The sequence below is a fragment of the Melospiza georgiana genome, chromosome 4, assembly GCF_028018845.1.
Source record: "Melospiza georgiana isolate bMelGeo1 chromosome 4, bMelGeo1.pri, whole genome shotgun sequence".
Taxonomy (NCBI): domain Eukaryota; kingdom Metazoa; phylum Chordata; class Aves; order Passeriformes; family Passerellidae; genus Melospiza; species Melospiza georgiana.
This window is the reverse complement of record NC_080433.1, coordinates 74,871,807-74,890,952: the sequence shown is the minus strand read 5'-3', so window position 1 is coordinate 74,890,952 and position 19,146 is coordinate 74,871,807. Positions and strand designations below refer to the sequence as shown.

At 45.6% G+C, this 19,146-nt stretch overlaps 1 protein-coding gene across 18 annotated transcripts in view; it reads right to left on the bottom strand.

The window, feature by feature from the left end:
• The window catches only part of SOX5 (SRY-box transcription factor 5), a 597,965-nt gene that overhangs the window by 13,327 nt on the left and 565,492 nt on the right, over window positions 1–19,146 (bottom strand). For all 18 annotated transcript variants that reach the window (XM_058022190.1, XM_058022194.1, XM_058022195.1 and 15 more), the window contains 3 exons: window positions 15,167–15,312; window positions 2,398–2,506; window positions 1,088–1,261 (listed from right to left, as the gene is read on the bottom strand). In XM_058022190.1, the coding sequence (XP_057878173.1) occupies window positions 1,088–1,261; window positions 2,398–2,506; window positions 15,167–15,312 (429 nt within the window). The remainder of the gene's footprint in view (window positions 1–1,087; window positions 1,262–2,397; window positions 2,507–15,166; window positions 15,313–19,146) is intronic.

Here is a 19,146-nt window from a genome sequence, read left to right as displayed (position 1 = left end):
GTCTGCAGCACAGGTAAACACATTCCCTGCTTAGCCACTGGCCTGAGGGATGCTTAGGACTTGCAGCTGTTTTTATTGGTAAAAATACAATCTCTCTAATTTGGTTGCAGATATATTATTTTTCTACTGAGAAGTAATTCACTGGCCTCAGTGAGCCTCACTAGTCACCTACTGCATCCTCCAGCACAGCACAGAGGAGTAACTTTGGACAGAACGTGGTCCTGTCTGATCAAACACTGACCAGTTGGAAGAATTTGGCATGAGATTCTGCAGATGATGTTCAAGACAAATATTGATGGGGACGTGAAGAGCAGACAATATGGAAATCAGGGTTTTTTAAAAATTCTTTTCAATGTACATAGAATGAAGAACCACCAAGTGCAGGAGAAGATCAGGTTTGGGTGATAGCTGGTTGCCTGTGAAATGAATCTAAGCTCACTCTTAATTCTTCTCCAAGGAAAACCCACAAACCCTAATAAAGCAAATTAAGGGCTGTATAAAGGGGGTACAGCTCCTTTAAAAAAGAATACAATCTCTAGAAGCAGATAAATACTGATTTCCCAATTACATTGTGGGCCCTCAAGCAGCCACCAACAAAGAATGCATTAAAGCTCTACACTACAGAAATATAAGAACTTTATGACTCCCTCCCCATTAACAGGCTAATCTATATTTAAATAGGAGAATTAATGCTAGAATGAGTAACGAGGTGCACAAATCTGTGGGGCCTGCTGAGATGCATCTACAGGGCCTGAGAGAAGTGAGAGATGAACTGGATGACCACTATTGGAGAAGCTTTGGCAGTCTGGTGAAGTTACTGCTCTCTGGAAAAGGAGACACGTAACCCCCATGTCTAAAAAGGAAATACTGGGAACTCTAGGCTCCTCTCCTCCTCGGAAAAATTGCCACAGCCTCAATAATTACAAAGAATATTTCAGTGTGGTTAATGCACACTGCTGGGCACACAGGGGAAGCTCCCATCGCTGTTCTTGGTGCAGTGACTGAAAGGCAAGAGAGAAAAGCAGCAATTCTGTTCGGTGAGGCGCTGGGCTGAGCTCGGTCAGAGCCTTCTCCAGCTGACTCTTACCTAGGATCTTGCTGATGTTGGAGTTGTGCATGTCGGGGAAGGCCTGCAGGATCTTCCTGCGCTCATCCTTGGCCCACACCATGAAGGCGTTCATGGGGCGCTTGATGTGCGGCTCGTTGCTGCCGCGCCCGCGCGACTCCCGGTAGATCCGCGACTCCGACACCCCCGCGCTCCCTGCAAGGCAAGGCACACGGGCTGCACTCTGCTGCCTCTGCTGCGGCACCCAGCTCAGCTGCTGCACGCCCCGTCAGGCAGCATTCACAGCAGGTAATGGTTAACACATTCCATATTGCCTGGTTTATTCAGCACCACACAAGTGATAAGGAGTGTTCATTGCTTTTAAACATAAAGTATTACACAGCTTTTCTAAGCCATCTTTTCCTGCTTAATTACATAAACCAAATCTATACTTATCAAGCAGGTTTGCTTTTTATTTTCATCCTTTCTTGCTTACAGAATGCTGGTCATATTGTCACCTTTCTTCTATGTTTCTGTCACTGTAGGACACAAAAAAACACCAGCACACACCACTGTTCTCAAGGTGAAGGAAAAGGGGAGTTTATTTTCTGACTCTAACATTTATAGTTTTCTAGGAGTGGCAGTGGATTGGAGGGTGACAGTGCCACCTCTCCAGTCACACTGGTCAAACCAACAGTCTATCAACTTTCTCTTCTTCTATAAAGGAATGCAAAACAATGAGTTATTTACAGAAAGTGTGTGAGAAAGTTCACTACAAGAATGTCAACATCAGAAGGCTTAGAAAATGTTAAAAACCAGAGCAACACGTTTCTGTGACAGAAAGGGTGTGATAGATGGCAATACTGGGCATTTCTTAAGCAATTCTCTAACTAGCAAATGAATATTTACATACTTGCCTGTTTTTGTGCTTACATCTCCTTAACAATATATGCAATAGCAGAGAAACAAATAAACATTGTGCTCATTTCATCAAACCAGTGAAGCCCCCACAAATGCAGAGCACACAGCAGTTATGGAGGATCAGGTCTACACTTCATGGCTTCCCTGTGTGATCTCACTTACCCCACATAAATTTGCCTCCTTTAGCCCCTTGTATTATCAGAAATACATTTTTGGTCCCATCTTGAGACCTTCAGTGGACAGAAGGAAGGTTAAAAATCATCTCCAGACTTAAAACACCCCACAGTGAATCACTTCCTCCTGCCTTGTTTCACAGCCATTTATTGCTAACAGCTTGTATTCCTCATGGGCCTTCAAAGCACAGGATTCTCCCTCAGATCCTGTTGAAACACACACAAAACCTGGAAATCAGGAAAATCATTGGTACTAACCATCAGAATCTCCACTCATGTTGAAATCCATCATTGTGTGGCTGAACTTCCCATCTTCACTCTGCTTTACTGCCAGCTGCTGGGTCAGGGTCTCCAGTGTTGTTTTGTCCTGTATGGGCAGGATGACAGGATTTGGATCAGGAAAATAATTAAATGTTGTAACTCCAAAGTTTTGACATTATTTAGGAGGTTTTTAGGGAAGCTAGATAACTATACACAAGAGATTACTGAGCCATGTCTTGAAGAATAAATACAATGCTTCTTCTGGAAGAGACGCGGTTACAGACTCTGCCATAAAGTCCTTTTCAAAGTTTGCTCATTAGCTAGTGATAAGCAAACTCCATAGTGTTGAAAAGATTGGCTTAGTTAGGCATGACAAAACTGGCTGCACATCTGAAGAATACTTCAACTCTCTGTGTTGCTGGGACTGCAAAGCTGGCCTGAAGTTTAGGTGACACATGCTCTTTTGCAATGCATTTACTGTAGCACTCTATTTCTAGCCTGCAATCCCAGTGCAAAGACATGGATGGCTTTGCTCTGCTCCTTTTTTACAAGGCAGTATTTTAGGAAGCAGCCCATAGGGCAAGAAAAAACACCCTACAGTTCAAACTGACTCAGGCCTTGGGAAAGGTTCAGCCTGAATTAAGCATGATCCTTGGGCAGCAGTTTGTGTTCTTGTCCAGACTGTTTTGTCCAACCCTGCTAACACCCCGTCCATCACTCGTGTGGTCAGAACTAACTGTGAACCCTGGATTGCAACAGGCTGCTGTGTGCTGCCAATTCATCTGTCTAAAGACTGCCAGAACAACATGCTAGGGCAACTCATTCCAATGTCCTCTTCAAAACACCTCGCTCCCCCAGAATTGTTTGACTCTACAAGCACAAAGGTGTTCCATTTTCCAACTGTTTTTGTTTTCCCAATGACTCCCGCTCATGAGCGCTCTTTCTTCCTGACAATCATATGTTTAAAAATAAATCTTTCAGGGAAGCAATACTAACATTTCAAAATCTCAGGCACTGTGCCTTTTGCAAAGCTAAAAAAATGAAATGATGTGGCATGATAATGAAGTGGCTGCAGTCGAAAAAATTCTTTTGAGCTTCTTCCTGAAAGAAAAGATTTCTGTTTCCTTGCTCTATTCTACTCCTGTTGGCTGTAAAAGATCAACAAACTAAAAAAAACTTTCAGTTTTCACATGGCAACTGTTTCATGTAGCCTAATAATGTCTCTGGGAAGCGTTACACAGGAAAACAGAAAAGAGAACAATGTGAATACAGATATGCTTCCTGCAAAGTGATGTCCCTGCATCTGCAATTCAAAGAATGGTTCAAATTCATGTAAGTCACTGCACAAAGATTTTCTCAGGAACAGTTAGAAACAAAGCTAATCTGCTCCACTTTTTATTTTCAGAGTTTAGGGAACACGAGGTTAACTCTCCTATTCCTCACATTCATTTTCACTGTGAATCCCTTTCACACTCCTGGTGCTTTGTCCCCACCCTGACAGTTCAGCATGGAAAGCATGCAAGAGGAGTTATCCTCTCGGTTTTTGCAGGAAAAGTTCATGCAGCACAATCAGTCTATCCAAGGAAAAGGGTTTCCATAACACTACAGGCACAGCAGCTCCAGGAAGGTTGGAGAACCTTCAAACAAGCACCTGAACTAGCCAGGCATTTAGCTTCACCCAACTCTTTGATGCACCATTTTTAACTCAGCTCTCATTTCCAAAGCAGCCTGTCCGAAGTCAAAAAGTCAGGACGAAGGTGACTTTGTATTTCTTCCAAATTGATTCCAGATATATAATGGAAGTCAACAGTTTTTCCTCTGAAAAAAAAAATCTATTTACTGTCAACTTCATAATGCTAGAGTCCTGCAAGGCACAGCCCAGCAATGGCTCTTTGAGAGCCTGACCTAGCCCAGGTTTGTTTCCTTGGTCAGAGCCTGACAGCTTGTGAGACAAGCAATTCTAAAAATTAGACAGCATTCTAAAATTCTAAAAAAGCAGCAAAAACAAACAGCAAGGAGCGCTCCTGTCCTTCCAGGAGAAGAAACATGTAACATAGCCATCTCTTGCTAAACATGAAGGGATTCCAAATTTCTGAATTTTCTATCAGACCTCAGAAGGCTGAAAGACATTTTATAAGTATTTTATTTCTTTATGAAGGGTTTCTCAATCATCATTTCTATTGGATTGTAGGAGAGACTCTTTGGAGGGGCAGCAAGAGCTCTGTTGACTGGATCATTTAAAATTCTAATGGGTAAACCAGAGAAGGTAATAGTGCAGAGAGCATGCAATCTCAAAATAGCCCAATTGTTCAAAGTACAGCCAGAGAGGTTTCATCAACAGCCACAATGTGATGAGAAGTTTCTAAAACTTTATTAATCAAAGAAATTAACCTGCCACAGAAGACTGATCTAGTACCACAACTCCTAGAAATGCTCTAATTATATTTAAGAGAACAAAAACACATACACACATGGAGTATGTCATGTAAAAAAAAAATATAAGAAATGACTAAGCACCACAAGTCAGACTCAGTTTTGTGGTCAGCTGCAAAAGTTACTTGGCTCTCTGTCACGGATAGCTGTCGTAGTTTAACAAAACATTGATCTAAAAATGACAAGAACTTGGTTGCCGTCTCTTTCATGGAAGAAACATAAAACAAGAAGAGTCAAAACATATGTAGAACAGCCTGATCCTGTTTGCCAGAACTCCTCCCACTACTAGATGAAAGTGAAGCAAGCCCTTGGAAGGTCTGAGGAACAAAAACATCCTGCTGGCTTTGCCTCTGCCCTCCCTCAGCACCAGGGCTCAGGGGGCACTGGGAGCATCCCACACCTCCATCCAAGGGGTCTGCAGCCCTGAGAGGGCTGGGCACAAGGCCTGGGCACAAGGCCTGGCTCCCTGCTCCCCCTGGAGCCATCCTAGAGGCCTGGGCACAAGGCCTGGCTCCCTGCTCCCTCTGGAGCCATCCTGAGAGGGTTGGGCACACGGCCTGGCTCCCTGCTCCCTCTGGAGCCATCCTGAGAGGGCTGGGCACAAGGCCTGGGCACAAGGCCTGGCTCCCTGCTCCCCCTGGAGCCATCCTAGAGGCCTGGGCACAAGGCCTGGCTCCCTGCTCCCTCTGGAGCCATCCTGAGAGGGCTGGGCACACAGCATGGCACTCTGCTCCCTCTGGAGCCATCCTGAGAGGGTGGGCACACAGCATGGCTCCCTGCTCCCTCTGGAGCCATCCTGAGAGGGTGGGTACACAGCATGGCTCCCTGCTCCCTCTGGAGCCATCCTGAGAGGGCTGGGCACAAGGCCTGGGCACATGGCCTGGGCACAAGGCCTGGCTCCCTGCTCCCTCTGGAGTCATCCTGAGAGGGCTGGGCACAAGGCCTGGGCACAAGGCCTGGCTCCCTGCTCCCCCTGGAGCCATCCTAGAGGCCTGGGCACAAGGCCTGGCTCCCTGCTCCCTCTGGAGCCATCCTGAGAGGGCTGGGCACAAGGCCTGGGCACATGGCCTGGGCACAAGGCCTGGCTCCCTGCTCCCCCTGGAGCCATCCTAGAGGGCTGGGCACACGGCCTGGGCACACGGCCTGGCTTCGTGCTCGCTCTGGAGCCATCCTGAGAGAGCTGGGCACAAGGCCTGGGAACACAGCATGGCTCCCTGCCCCCTCTAGAGCCATCCCGAGAGGGTGGGCACACGGCCTGGGCACACGGCCTGGCTCTCTGCTCCCTCTGGAGCCATCCTGAGAGGGCTGGGCACACAGCATGGCTCCCTGCTCCCTGTGGAGCCATCCCCCAGCCTGGGCTGCCGGGCAATCCCTGCAGTGCCCTGGCAGGAGCCATTTCCCCATGGCATATCCAGGCTTGCACTGCCACTGCAGCAGGACTCTCCTCTCTGCTGCTCTCCTCACCCCATCCCTGCTTTCCCTTACAGGAACACTTCTCCTCTCTGCTCTGATGCCTGCAGAGAAAGAGCCAGTTCCAGAGGAGGAGTTCAGGGCCATAACTTCACATCCAGGGCCATAACCACACATTGGTTCAGGACTGTAACTTCACATTCCTGCTTTCCACATCCCAAGGGAACTGAAGGGCCAGGCAAAAAGAAAGGTGGAGAGAGGCAAACACAGTTACCTAGGGACTGCAAGGAGAAGCTTGTTGATCATCTCTTGCACCTAGGAATTCCCCATACACAGATGGACACAGCCTGCTACCTTTGCTCAATGATAATAAACTGAAAAGAAACAGATGGTTGCCTGTCACTGTCCTTTTGTGTGCCTCATTTCTTCCCTTCCCCTCTAACTACAGTTTGTCCTGCTATTTCCCATATCTAAATGCTAAAGGCGCTATGTTCAAATAGATTTGGGTTTTCAAGAGGTAGTTTTTATCTGAGATTGATGAGCAGGACCAGTAACAGCATCTGATGGGGTTTGTGGTACTGAGGCACATCTCCTAGCCCAGCAAGAGCCTGTAAATATCACCCCTTCCAACACATACCCTGCTCAATATGCACCAGATCTTAGATTTTTGGGCAGATTAATTGCTATGATTGCACAATAAAAGTTCACTTTATGACAGAAAAACCTACTGAATTGTTAGACAAGGTGGTGGCACAAGGTGTTATCCATTCAACCCTGTGGTATTTTTCTCAGCTCTCTGAGAAGGCGAAGAGTTCTATCTAGCACAAATGAAGACTTTGTAAAGATAATCTTTGTGTGCAATCCCTCTGCCTCTTGTGGTAACAAGCATCAGAACAGGCTGAGCTCTAAACTTTTCCCCAGAGTCCCACCAAGTGCGGAGCACACGAGGCAGGCAGGCAGGCATGAGGGATGGTGGAGAGCTGAGAGAACTCAGGGAACAGCTGGCAGCAGTGAGAGCTGTGCCCAGAGCTTGGCACAGGATGGATTATCTGCACAGGATGGATTATTTGCACTGCAGGCTCTGCTCCTGCACATGATGGTGCTCCACAACAGGTGCTGTGCCCTCTGCCCAAGCCTTGCTATGGCCCAGAACCTGCCACACCTCCACCTGCTGCAAGAAAATTTCTGCTTTGACTGTGTCACCAAGTGTTCTTCACTCCTCACTGAATTACCCACAACATTTCACAAAGAAAGGCAGGATTAGTAACTGCTTACCAGAAGGGAAACTGAGTCACACGTTATGGGACTTGCCTAAGGGTTCTTAGTAAGGCTGATAAACATTTTAGTAACTGAAATTAGCACTCCTGAATCTTCCACAGAAATTACCATCTGTAATTTCTTTATGAGTGTGGAATTGTGACTCTTGCTGATGGCACATGGTACCAAGGAGAGCAAAATAAAAGAAAGCAGTTATAGATCCACCACTGCAATGGACCTTGCTTAAGCAACGCCTGCAGGGCTGTAAAACTCATAAAAAGCACATGCATAAATGATAAAATAGAGTGAGGCTTTCAAATGTTGACTCAGTAATTGTTAAACCCCTTCTGGCTGCACAATTTTATAGTCTTCTACTGTACTAATGAAAACGCAAGAAACAACAAAGAAGGGCTTTAGCCTTCCAATTACATAAACTCTGTGGACCACCAAAGAAGATGAAAGATTATTTATAATGTCATAGCAAGTTATCATTTGGGAGATTTTTTGTTGTTGCATCAAAGTTGAGTAAGAAGAAACAATGCATTCACCACCCCCTCAGCTCTTTCAATCTTGCTTATCCAAGATCTCTATTTCTCATGGAATAATCCACCCACAGAATCTAAAAGCAGCATTAGAAACAAGAAAATAAAAGAACAGTCTTTATATGTGGCTCTTCCTGATTTAATGGTACTCCTTTCACAATTATGACAGTCTAAGTTGGGGCTACATCAGTTGGAACCATACCTTTTGGTTTACAGTACTTATTAAAACCCAAATTGCTTCAACAGTGCCCAGAAATCACTGCCCCTGATCTTCAATCTACATGAAGGGTCATACAGACTCACAGCGGAGCTTCCTTATGGGGAGTTATGGGGAAAAGATCAGAATGACCATGAAGACATTTAACTACTGCCCTCTCAGGAACAGACACCAATTCACAGAGGGAATCTGCTGAAACTCACACACTCATTTCTCTTTGTTGTGTATTGTGGACACAGGGCTGCAGTTTCTAGGAGTTCTCTAGTCAGTATCTTTAAAAGCACCTAAGGCATGACAGAGCCCACTGAAATAAAAAGGGGGAAATCCTCAAGAACCTGGCAAGGGTCAGACCCCTAAGGTGGCTTTGTTGTGTTTTGTTTTTTCTTTTTTTTTGTTTTATTTTATTAATTCTTTGAGAAAGAATGAAAGAATAACTTCATTCATGAAGTGTATTATTTGGCCTGGAAACAAACAGACGGGAAGCACACAGGACTGGCCCAGCCCAGTATTTTGAAGAAGGAATAAAAAGGAAAAGGAGTGAAAGCAGAATGCTGAGATGCTATTTCCTTCTCAGCAAAGTTGTTAGAGCACGGGCAGAGGCACTGACCTCAAGCAGACCCAGCTGTAATCTGCTGACTGCAAATAGGTTAAAAGTTCCATGACCCAGTTTCTCATCCAGACTGCTCCTTGGGCTGACATGGCCTGTAACTCTCTGTGAACTGTTCAGCCACTGCACCTTAATTTCCTGAACTCCACAGGATGGAGACAGTGATGCTTTCCCACCACTGTGAGGAGTTCTGAGGTCTCTGGATGAAATGTGCCACGGAAATGTTAACCAGGGGCTTCCCAGCGAGTCAGAAGCTGGTACAGCTGGTCAGCCTGGAAAGGAAACACCAGCTGGGGGACAGGGGTGGCACACTAAAGTGAAACAAGAGGAAAATCTCAACCCACACAGGATTTCCTGGGAAGGAGGGTCTGCATGCAGGCAGAGAGAAAGCAAGAACACAGACCCTGCTCTCCTGGCAATTGTGTCATAAACAATGGGTGACTCAAGTGCACAAGCACCAATGCAGCCATTACAGAATACTTTTTTCCCAGTTTTCCCTAGAAGGAATTCAAATTCTGAAGGAATTCAAATTCTGCAGGTACTCAAATGATGAAGGCTGCTGTACCTCTGCTTGCACTTCCTCCAGCCCTGCTGAACAGGTCAGGCTGAGCCCTCAGGAGCCCAAATGGACACAACCCACACAAGAACCAGGCCCAGCCTCTGTTACACTGGAGAGAGGTACTGCACTGATGCCGAGTCCACAAATGAGCTGAAAGCCCATTTTTATGTGATCACATAAAAATAATAAAAAAAATCTCAGGAAGTAATAAGATCTCATGGCTGTGGGGCACAGCTTAGAACTTAAACCCAAGGACTCCAAAAGCTCCAAAGTCGTAACAAGGACTCCACATCACTTGTATGGTTTTACTTTCAGGAGGAAGTTGATGCATCTTTATTGGGATTCATAAAACTTCCACAGGAGCATAAACAGCTGCAGTGCTCCCTGACCCACACTGTGAATGTTCCCAATCTCTGCCCCTTGGAGTGAACACAGCCTGAATCCCCATTTGGAGTTCATCACCTGCCTGGGCCCAGGGTTCTCCCCTTGCCTGCTGGTCTCCTGAACCTCAGCTGGGCTTTCACACACACACATCCCTGGGCAGAACCCATCCCTCCCTCTGCAGGCTTTGTATTTTATTAGCTAACCCTGCCCATGCATCCCTGCCACCACGAGGCACCGAGGACACCCATAAAATATCCACAGCATGCCTTTGAAACATGGATCTGGGCATTTAATAAATGATGGTCAAGCAGGAGGGGGAAAAAACCCCAGTGTTTTAAAATAAAGAGCTAAAACCTTTGGGGGAATAAAAGAAGTCCTCCCTGCAGAATCTGTCTCCCTCCCATGCGTAGGCACTTGCTAACTGAGAGTAGTGGCACTGTGACAAAAGCAGCAAAACCAAAGGCAGGCTCTGCTAAAGGAAAAGGGGGAGGGGAGTTCTTCCACTGGCCATCTGTGAAAACAAGGCATGTGGCCATTAGATGCAGAGGCTGTAAATATAAATATACACGAGCTCCACAAAGCAAATGGCAAAAAAGAAAAAAAAGGCAGGAGGGGGGACAGATAATAAGTGGATAAACTTTCAGGTGAAGTAAATCAAAGTGTTTATTGCTTTGTGTTGGGCAAAACCAGTTTTGATCTTGGTCCCAGTTTCAATCATCCCAAGTTCCTCAGCCCAGCCTGACCCCTGGCCTCTCAGTGTCTGCAGCAAGCCCAGGGTTCCTCTGCTGTGCCAGCCCTTCTCTTTTCTTCTCCTGCCTGCCCTTCTGTCCTGCAATTTTCTCTTGACTTTCTGATTCAAATCTAACCATTACGGGAAGGAAAAGAAGTTATTGAAGCAAAGTTCTCTACTGCAAGAAAAATTTAAATGTCATGTGTTAAACCAGCTACTCCATGTGTGCTCAGTAAAGTGAGCTGCAGTGTTGTATTTCTCACAGGCAGCAGGAGCTGCTGGTTTGAGATCCTCAGTATTGCCCCTCTTCCCAAGGGGAGAGCAGGGCCTAAATCCACTTCAGCTCCGTGGATCCCAGTGGTGTCCTAAGAGTTAACTGTGCTCTCCCCATCCATCAGGCAGGCAGCGAGGCATCAGAGGGATGATGGATGTAAAATTATTGCAGGGCTGCCACCCGATACACTTCCTGCCATTTGTAACCAGCGCTGGAACCGACACACTCCTTTCATTATTAAACATCCACATTAAGCCAACATTGGTCACTGTCAGCCCACGTTTGGCACTTTCTTAAGGGGAACAGGGAGAGCTGGGGCTGCGAGTGGGGAGGATGGAGGGAGGAGGGGGATTGGGAACGGGAGCAAAGGCATCCTGAGCCCCGTGCTCCACAAGCATGAATAATAGGCTCAGCTCGCAATGCTGCAGTAAATATTGGTACAAATAGCTCTTTAGTCACAAGGCAGCACACAAGTACATGTCAGAGCCTTTTAAAAGGACACACTGCAAGCAGTAACAGGGAGAGCTTGCAGCGCAGGGTCAGCCCCAGTGAGGGAAGGGGGGTGTACTGGGACGCACTCAGCTGGGAGTGCATGCACACCCTGCTGGATCCTTGTGCTTGTGTACACCTCCCTGCCTGTTCCGGGGCTGAGCAGAGAGGCCAGAGCTCCCTGCCTGTCGTGCTGTTTACCCCAGGTAACACTGTTTATGTATGGGATGCATCAAGCTATAATTAACTGTAGATGACAATTACAAATAAAGCTACGCTCTCGGGTTTCCAAGAAACCACAAAAACACACGCTCTTCTCATTTATACAAGGAAGTGTTTCCAAGAAAAGTAATGTAAAAATATGTTTTACTGCATTTGCAATTAAAATAGGTTTTAGTGAAATCCGTGTTCATAGTGATGCTCAAAGTTTTTACTGTAATCCTCTGAAAATCAAAGCCGTCAAGATGGTCCAAGTTGGATGCCCAAAAAGTGACTCACCGAAATCATCTTAGCCATTTTTAAAGTCTTTTCTTATGTATGACTCCCTTTATACAGCTTCTCTCTACTTGCACAAATTTCTGTCTGACTCCTGCCTCAGCTGGCATGTCTGGCTGTCCACAGGGATCAACCCCTCTGGGAACATCAGCAAGAAAACAGGACACATCTGAGGAGCCCAGAGAGCTTCAACAGAGACTCCCAAAGGTGATTTCCTGCCCCAAGCCTGCCCAGCTACCCCTGGCAGACAAATCCCCACAAAGAGTCTCCCATAAATGCTGGGAATGGCACAGAGCTCCCTCACTGGAAGGCTGCAGAAGCAATTCTTGCCACAAAAAGCTCCACAGGCAATCAGAGGCCTCTAAAAGTACACTGCCCACTGCAGCAAAGAAGGGAGAAACATCTGGGATAGCCCCAAATGAGTGTTTGTTACCTATAAATACTAATGTGCATTTCTAAGTACTAATATGCACAGGAATACATAGATATATATTAGGATAAAATAAAATAATTACATCTTAATTCCACCCCCATCTCCAAGTCTCTGGTCAGGAAGCAAAAGTGACAGACAGAATGTCTCTAAAGTTCAGGGGCTGCCACTAAGTCCTGCGGTGGGACCTTGAGCTGCTGAAAAGGGAAACTGTAAAAAAACTGTAGCACTATATCTTGGCAACCAAATTCCCAACTATCTCATTCTCTGTCTCTGAAAACAGAGAGAACCAGAATAAAGTTTAATTTAAAATGGCAATACTCGCTTTCCTCTCAAATCTTGCTCTTAGTAAGAAAACCTTAATGTCCCAGAGCAAAAAATACACAAACTTCAGAGAAGTTGGATTGTTTGTCTGGATATGAACTTCACATATTAAAATAAATCACAGAATCAATTAGGCTGGAAAACATTTCTGAGATCAGCAAGTTCAAATCAGCGAGCCCCAATAAAGTTCCGGCATTAATTGTATCCAAACCCCCAAAGCCGACAGCTGCTTTAGAAAAATTCTCTATTGAGCAAACCATTTTTTCTCCCTGCTACCTTGTAAAAGAACTCCTGTCTGCCCTCCACGAGCCTAGCAGGAGGTATGAATTAGAGAGGAAAATAAACTTCAGCTGAGGTTGAGGGTGTGAAGTGAAAACAGAAGGAATAAGGAGAATCCCAAGAATAGGAAAGTAACAGAATAAAGTGAATGCAGATGGTTCCACTCCTGTTACTTAATCAAAAGGCTGTGCAGAGTCACTAGAGCCAGCATAAAGTCATGTGTTAGAACAACAGCTGATCTGTATTAAAGAAGATTAACTGGCAATGCCATGGTGGAGGGCCTGGGATTATTTTATGTGCTTCCACTGCCGAACAAGCCGTCAGCACAATTACTGCCCTCCGATGTGAATGACTGATCTGTAACCACAGCTAAACAGCATGCTGCTTAGGGGCCTGGGTGCTTCATGAAGATGAATTTCCATACCATCAAAGTGCTTTTAATGGGCTTCCTGATCCAACCACAAGGCCTGCTTTGCAAGTATATAGAACTCAGGATGAAGGCTTCCTGTCCAAAAGGATTTGGTCGGTTGTCACTTGACAATTCCCAGCCAGCACAAGGGAGGAGAGGGGGGAGATAGGTAGAGTTGTCTCTGCTTTGGAGGATTTAAAAAAAAAAAGGCAAAAGAAAAAAAGGGTACAGATGCTTTCTGAATGCAACCAACTGCTGTATCCACAGCTGAATTCAATGCGCTTAACAAATAAGGGCAATTTAGCTATGCTTGCGAGGAATAGCTGGAGTCACTTTGCATTAGCATCTGCCTGAGTGTTAAAGTCATTTCTACATGGGGAGCACAGAAAAGGAATTTCTGCTCCGAGCATCCTTTCAAGAATGCTTAAATATTTGAATATAAATTCCTTTGTGCTTGTGATCACTTCTTCTTATATCTGACACTCTGCTTTTCCCTTTTCCCTTCTGGTGCTCTTCTCTGTGGAACGCCATAAACACGCTCCTGCCCTCTCTTTCTCTCTCCCCACAGCAGCACCCTGGCTCTCCTGAGACAGAGGGGAGGTGCTGCCAGATACCCACTACACTGACCTCTTTTCTCCTTCCTCTCCAGAAAGGGATGGAACTGGAGTCATTCCTACACCACCGACACGCGGGACAGGCCGATGGAAACAACAGTGCAGCGGTGAGAGGCTCACATGGACACTTAACATTCATTACACAGGCTGCTGGCTTCTCAGAGCTTATTGATCAAACTCCATCTAAACCCAGGCACAATGGAAAGCCATCCAAATCAGCAATCTGCTCGTTCTGGACAATATTGTTTGACTCGCAAGCTTCCCGGGATGACTGGGTTTCAAGTTTCTGCTAAATAGCTGATCATTTTTATTCAATGCATTTGTCTGCCTGTCTCAGTGAACTGCACAAGACTTTACAGTGGAAGTGCTCCCAGTTAAATGCAGCTGACACCAAATGTGACAAGGTGATCCTTGTACTGTATCAGCCCAGAAAACATTGCAGGGAAGGAGAGGAGCAGGGGGAAGCCTTGCTAAGCACACTGAGATGAGAACAGAGCTGAGCTGTGTATCCTGGGTGGCAGCATTGTAAGGACAGCTCACAGGGAACGTGGCAGCAAGCGCTGGCAGGTCTGTTTATGCTCCATAAGGTGCACTCGCTGAGGAAAGAAGCAACCCACAACCTCACTGACAGGCACGGCAATGAGAGCACACACAAATTTCACTAGAGAGTACCCACTGTGTTGGTATTTTGTTACAGCACAGCTTCACGGCCAGTCCAAGAGCAGACAGTGGTAAGGCCCGTACATTCTGCTGCCTCTAAGTTTCACTGCAAATATTTGGTGCGGTTTGTGCTGTCAATTCTCTGCTTTTCAATTCTGTTCAGTCATCTAACGTGACGTGACAGTGCTACATTGCAATGGTCACAAAATATCATCTATGATGACCTCACGAGGCTAAATACCCAGAAGCTGAGCCTGAGTATCAGCAAAGCTTATGTTCCTAAAGAAGCTTGAATATTTTCAAATCCAGCTCATCTCACAAACACATGTAAGCATTTCCATAAAGCAAGATTTCCACTTAGACCCAGAGATTTCCAAGATCACCTTCTCTTAATACATGTTGACAGGCTGGAACAGAGAATTAGTGGTCTCCAAAGTTCTCGTGAGGGCTTTAACCATCTCTGCCTCCTCCCAACTCTCCCCCAGGGGTCTCAGGTCTCTCTGTCATGTCATCTTTTGGCTTTTCACTTTTTTTGAACTATTCTGTTTCAAAAACAGAATGAGGAGGACGAGAAGGGAGGAAGAAGCTGTGTGTCTGTGGGGAGAGGCAAGAGAGCACTCTGCCCCTTTGCAGAAGGAGTCTGGGGAACTCACTTTTTCTGTCCTGCAGTTATTGAGACCCAGGCTGTTGACCACGGCCACCTTCCCATCCAGCACCTGCTGCTCTCTCCGTAGCTGCTCCTTCATCTGCCGCGCCTCCTGGATGGCCTTGGTGACAGCGTCGTGGTCATTTAAATAACCTGGCATGGACACAAGAAAGGGCGCCTTAAAAACCAGAAAGTCACAGCAAAACACTTCAGCTCCCACCAGGGGGATGCAGTTTATCATAATTAATGAGAAAGAGTTAAAAGGCAATGCCCCCCAACCTGCGTGCGCTCTGCAATTGTGCTGCTGTCATGATAGAGCCACCTGGACACAAAGCCTGGGAAACCTCAGTGCCAAAATGCTCAGTGCTGCTATTTGATCCCATCAGTCTCAATATTTCCCTGACACTGCAGAGGCTGGCCCTGTGCTCTGGGTGCAGCAGGATGGAGCTGGGTACGAGTCTGGGGAAGCTTTGATCATGCCAGCAATCCCAAACTCTTCAAAACAGACCGCTCCATTCTTCCCCTTCGCCAACTTGTGAATACATTAAAATAAACCACAGGTGGCGGTGGTTTGCTATACATATGAAATGCATAATGGCTGGGAAGAAAAACCTCATCCACTGAACACTCCCCACCACCACCTGTCATTCATAAATGTACAAGGAACCACAGCTACACGGACCTACACTGCCACTCCTATTCATGCTGCTAATAGTAGGTCAAATGTCCACTGTTTTGCTGCAAATTCACAGCCTAGGGCTTAGCCTTAGTAGTCACTGAATTATTTCCTTTTAAAATGTTACAAGCATCACCGGCCCAGCTAATACTATTTAATTTTAAATGTGACACTTTGTCATTTTTTTTCCTGTAGCGTACCGTAGATTATACTTATTATGATCTGCATGTGATTTGTAGGGTAGAATACTGATGGGAGACTCCAAGCCCCAGTCTATTTCTCAGATATTAAAGTAGAGGCTAATATCTATCAACCTCCCTCTCCCCCTGCACATCCCCACACGTGTGCACGCACACACTCACACACACAGACACACACACTTCTTTCTGTCTTTTAACTAGGGCATAAAAACGGCATAAAATGAATCTGTAATATGAAATTGCCCAGAAAAGGGACTTCTGTTTGTGACATGAGGCTAAATCTAACCAGATCCATTGGTGAATTGTGACAGATGGAGGGACTGTGAGACAGAAGGCAGGCACTAATCACACACAAAATGACCGGCTTGCCTCAACATGTTCCATGGATTCCAGCAAACTTTACACCCTAATCCATTTTTAGAACAAAAAACATCTGGGCCATAAATCCTCTAATCTGCCAAAACACGCTATTAAATCCCATGATTTGTTGAAAAACACTAAGATTAAAGAAAGGAAATATAAAATGGCTAACTGCCGTGTTAGGAAAGTGTTATTAATACTCTTTCTTTGTCTCAATTATGAATGTTCTGCTCCTAAAGAGCCTTGTCTAATCATGTCAGATTACACATCCCTGTTGTATTGCTAGACTCTTCTATCTGATCTGCTGATTGCCAAAAACACAGGACATTGTCTTGCTGCTTGCTTGGAACATTTCTGGGGAAGGAGCTGATGTCAGATTAGTTCAGTGCTGTGCTGCTGTCAGGATTTTAGCTTGGTCTGGGCTTTTATTGTTGGTTTTTCTTGACTGTGGATAGCCTGGGACTGATACTCCCATCTTCCTTGGAGAACAGCAGCTAGAGAGAAAAGTTCCTGTGCAGTTTGACTGTTGCTAATTGTACTAACAGCTAACTTTGGCTAAAACCCCAGGAACCCTGAGAGTTTTGTGTGAAATAACTTGATCCACATTGCTTTTATCAAATGACCCAGTTCAGTAATTCCCAGCCAATGGAATTCCTGTAATTCCAGTTTTTCGACCATAAGGAAGAATATAGATTTTTCTTTTTTTTTTTTTTTAACTCCATTTTACCAACTTGCCTGGTTTCTTCCCCACTTTGCATCTGTTAACCTTTGCATCTGATCAACCTTGCATGTAGTCAGAATAAATTAAAAAAGGAAGCACATAAACAAACAAACAGCAGTATTAGTGCTGCTTTTGCTGTTGTCTAGGTATAATACTTTCAGTCTGTAACAGAGCCAAGTTTGCCTAGGAGCTGGAATTCATGCCCTTCTCCAGACTATTTGGCTTTTCCTGAATACTGCTATCTTTGAGACAGTTTGGCACATGACAGTGAATAAAAGCAAGCTCTCCTTATGTTTTTCAGTAGCTGCCAAGATGCTGGTGTGCAGGGAAATGATTAATATAGAAGCGAGTTGAATGTAAATTATTGTTGTTTAGGGTAGGTGGTGAATTATTGACAGAGAGGGGAACTGCATTACATAAAATGAACTTAGTTCCAAGGATTGCCAAACTAGCACAGAGATGTTGCAGATAATGGCAAAGAGCAGGGAGAAGCTGTTTCTGTTTTTAGTACACGGACATATGCCTGCTCCCAAAAAGTAAAGCTTGGATTTAAAGTCATCCATGGAGCCATGACATTTGTGACTGCTCAGTCTGTAGCACCATTTCTGTGCTGTGGGGATGGCTAAGGAAAGGGCTAAGGAGCTGGAATGCCTGAGTGCAGCCCTGCTGATAATCCCTGAGGCTCTGGGCTCGTGTCCCCACTGAAAGCTGAGCAATACACTGCATTTCTCCTTGCCAGGGGAGCCGAGGGGCCTGAGCACAGAGAAAGTCTAATTTGCAGCTAGGGGTGGTACAAAGGGACATAATTTGCAGTTAGGGGTGCTGAGCAGAGACAGCCCAGCTGCGTGCAGCAAGGAGGGCTGTGCACACCCAGGACAGACAGCCTGTGCCTCGTGCTGACATGTCTCGGACATCTTTTATGGAAAATCCTTTCCTTAGGATTCTTCCTCCTGAGAAACTGAGAGGCCTCGGGAACAAAATGCAAACAATGGTTATCTGCTGCTGTGGGATGCAACAGGTGCATCTGGGATTGGTCTCATGTGGTTGTTTGTAATTAATGGCCAATCTCAGTCAGCTGGCTCGGACAGAGAGCTGATCCACAACCTTTGTTATCATTCCTTCCTTTTCTATTCTTAGCTGGCCTTCTGATGAAATCCTTTCTTCTATTCTTTTAGTATAGTTTTAATGTAATATCTATCATAAAATAATAAATCAGCCTTGTGAAACATGGAGTCAGATCCTCCATGTCTCTTCCCTCCTCCTGGGACCCCTGTGAGCACGGGCACAGTGACAGCTCCATCACTGCAGAGCTGGAGGTGTCTGACAAGGGGCTGGGTGCTTCCCAGGGCTCTTTGTGGAGGATTTATCCCTCAGCATGAGAAAGGGATCCAGCTTCTCTGCCACGTCAGGGACCTTGGTAGCTTTGCTGAAAACGCTCCCAAGTTTCTCCTGGTGTGCTCCTGCTGGAGGGTGACATGGGATTTCACCCAAGCTCACCAGAGTTTCACCATGGCCACGAGCCCTGCTTGCTGTGACTGGGCTGGATCTGACCCAGCAGAGAGTTCAGGAGCTTTTCCTTCTTGCAGTCCTCCATTAAGGATAAACCTTTGCTAGCAGCGTCCATCCAGCACCAGCTAAAGACAGCTTATCTTACACACACAGCATGCACAGTGATACTGCTCTGCAACCTCAAAAAGTCACTTTCTATATTTGTAGCAGAGAGATATACAGCAGTGAACTCTGTGTCATTAACAATAACTTAAATATGTTATCTTTTGCTCCACAGTTTTCCATGGTTTATTAATGGTATAACACATTAATTCTTCCTACAAGAGTGACCTTTAAAGCTCTGTTCATCCTCACAGCTTTTATCCAATTACATTATCACTCATTAAAGGTACAGCATTTCAAAATCTGCACCTTGTTAGAAGAAGCAAATTGCAGGGGTCTCAAACCTATGGAAAATAGCAGGTGTGCAGGGAAAGAGGATTGGAGAGGGGAGAACAAGAGGTGTCTTGCCACTGAAATGT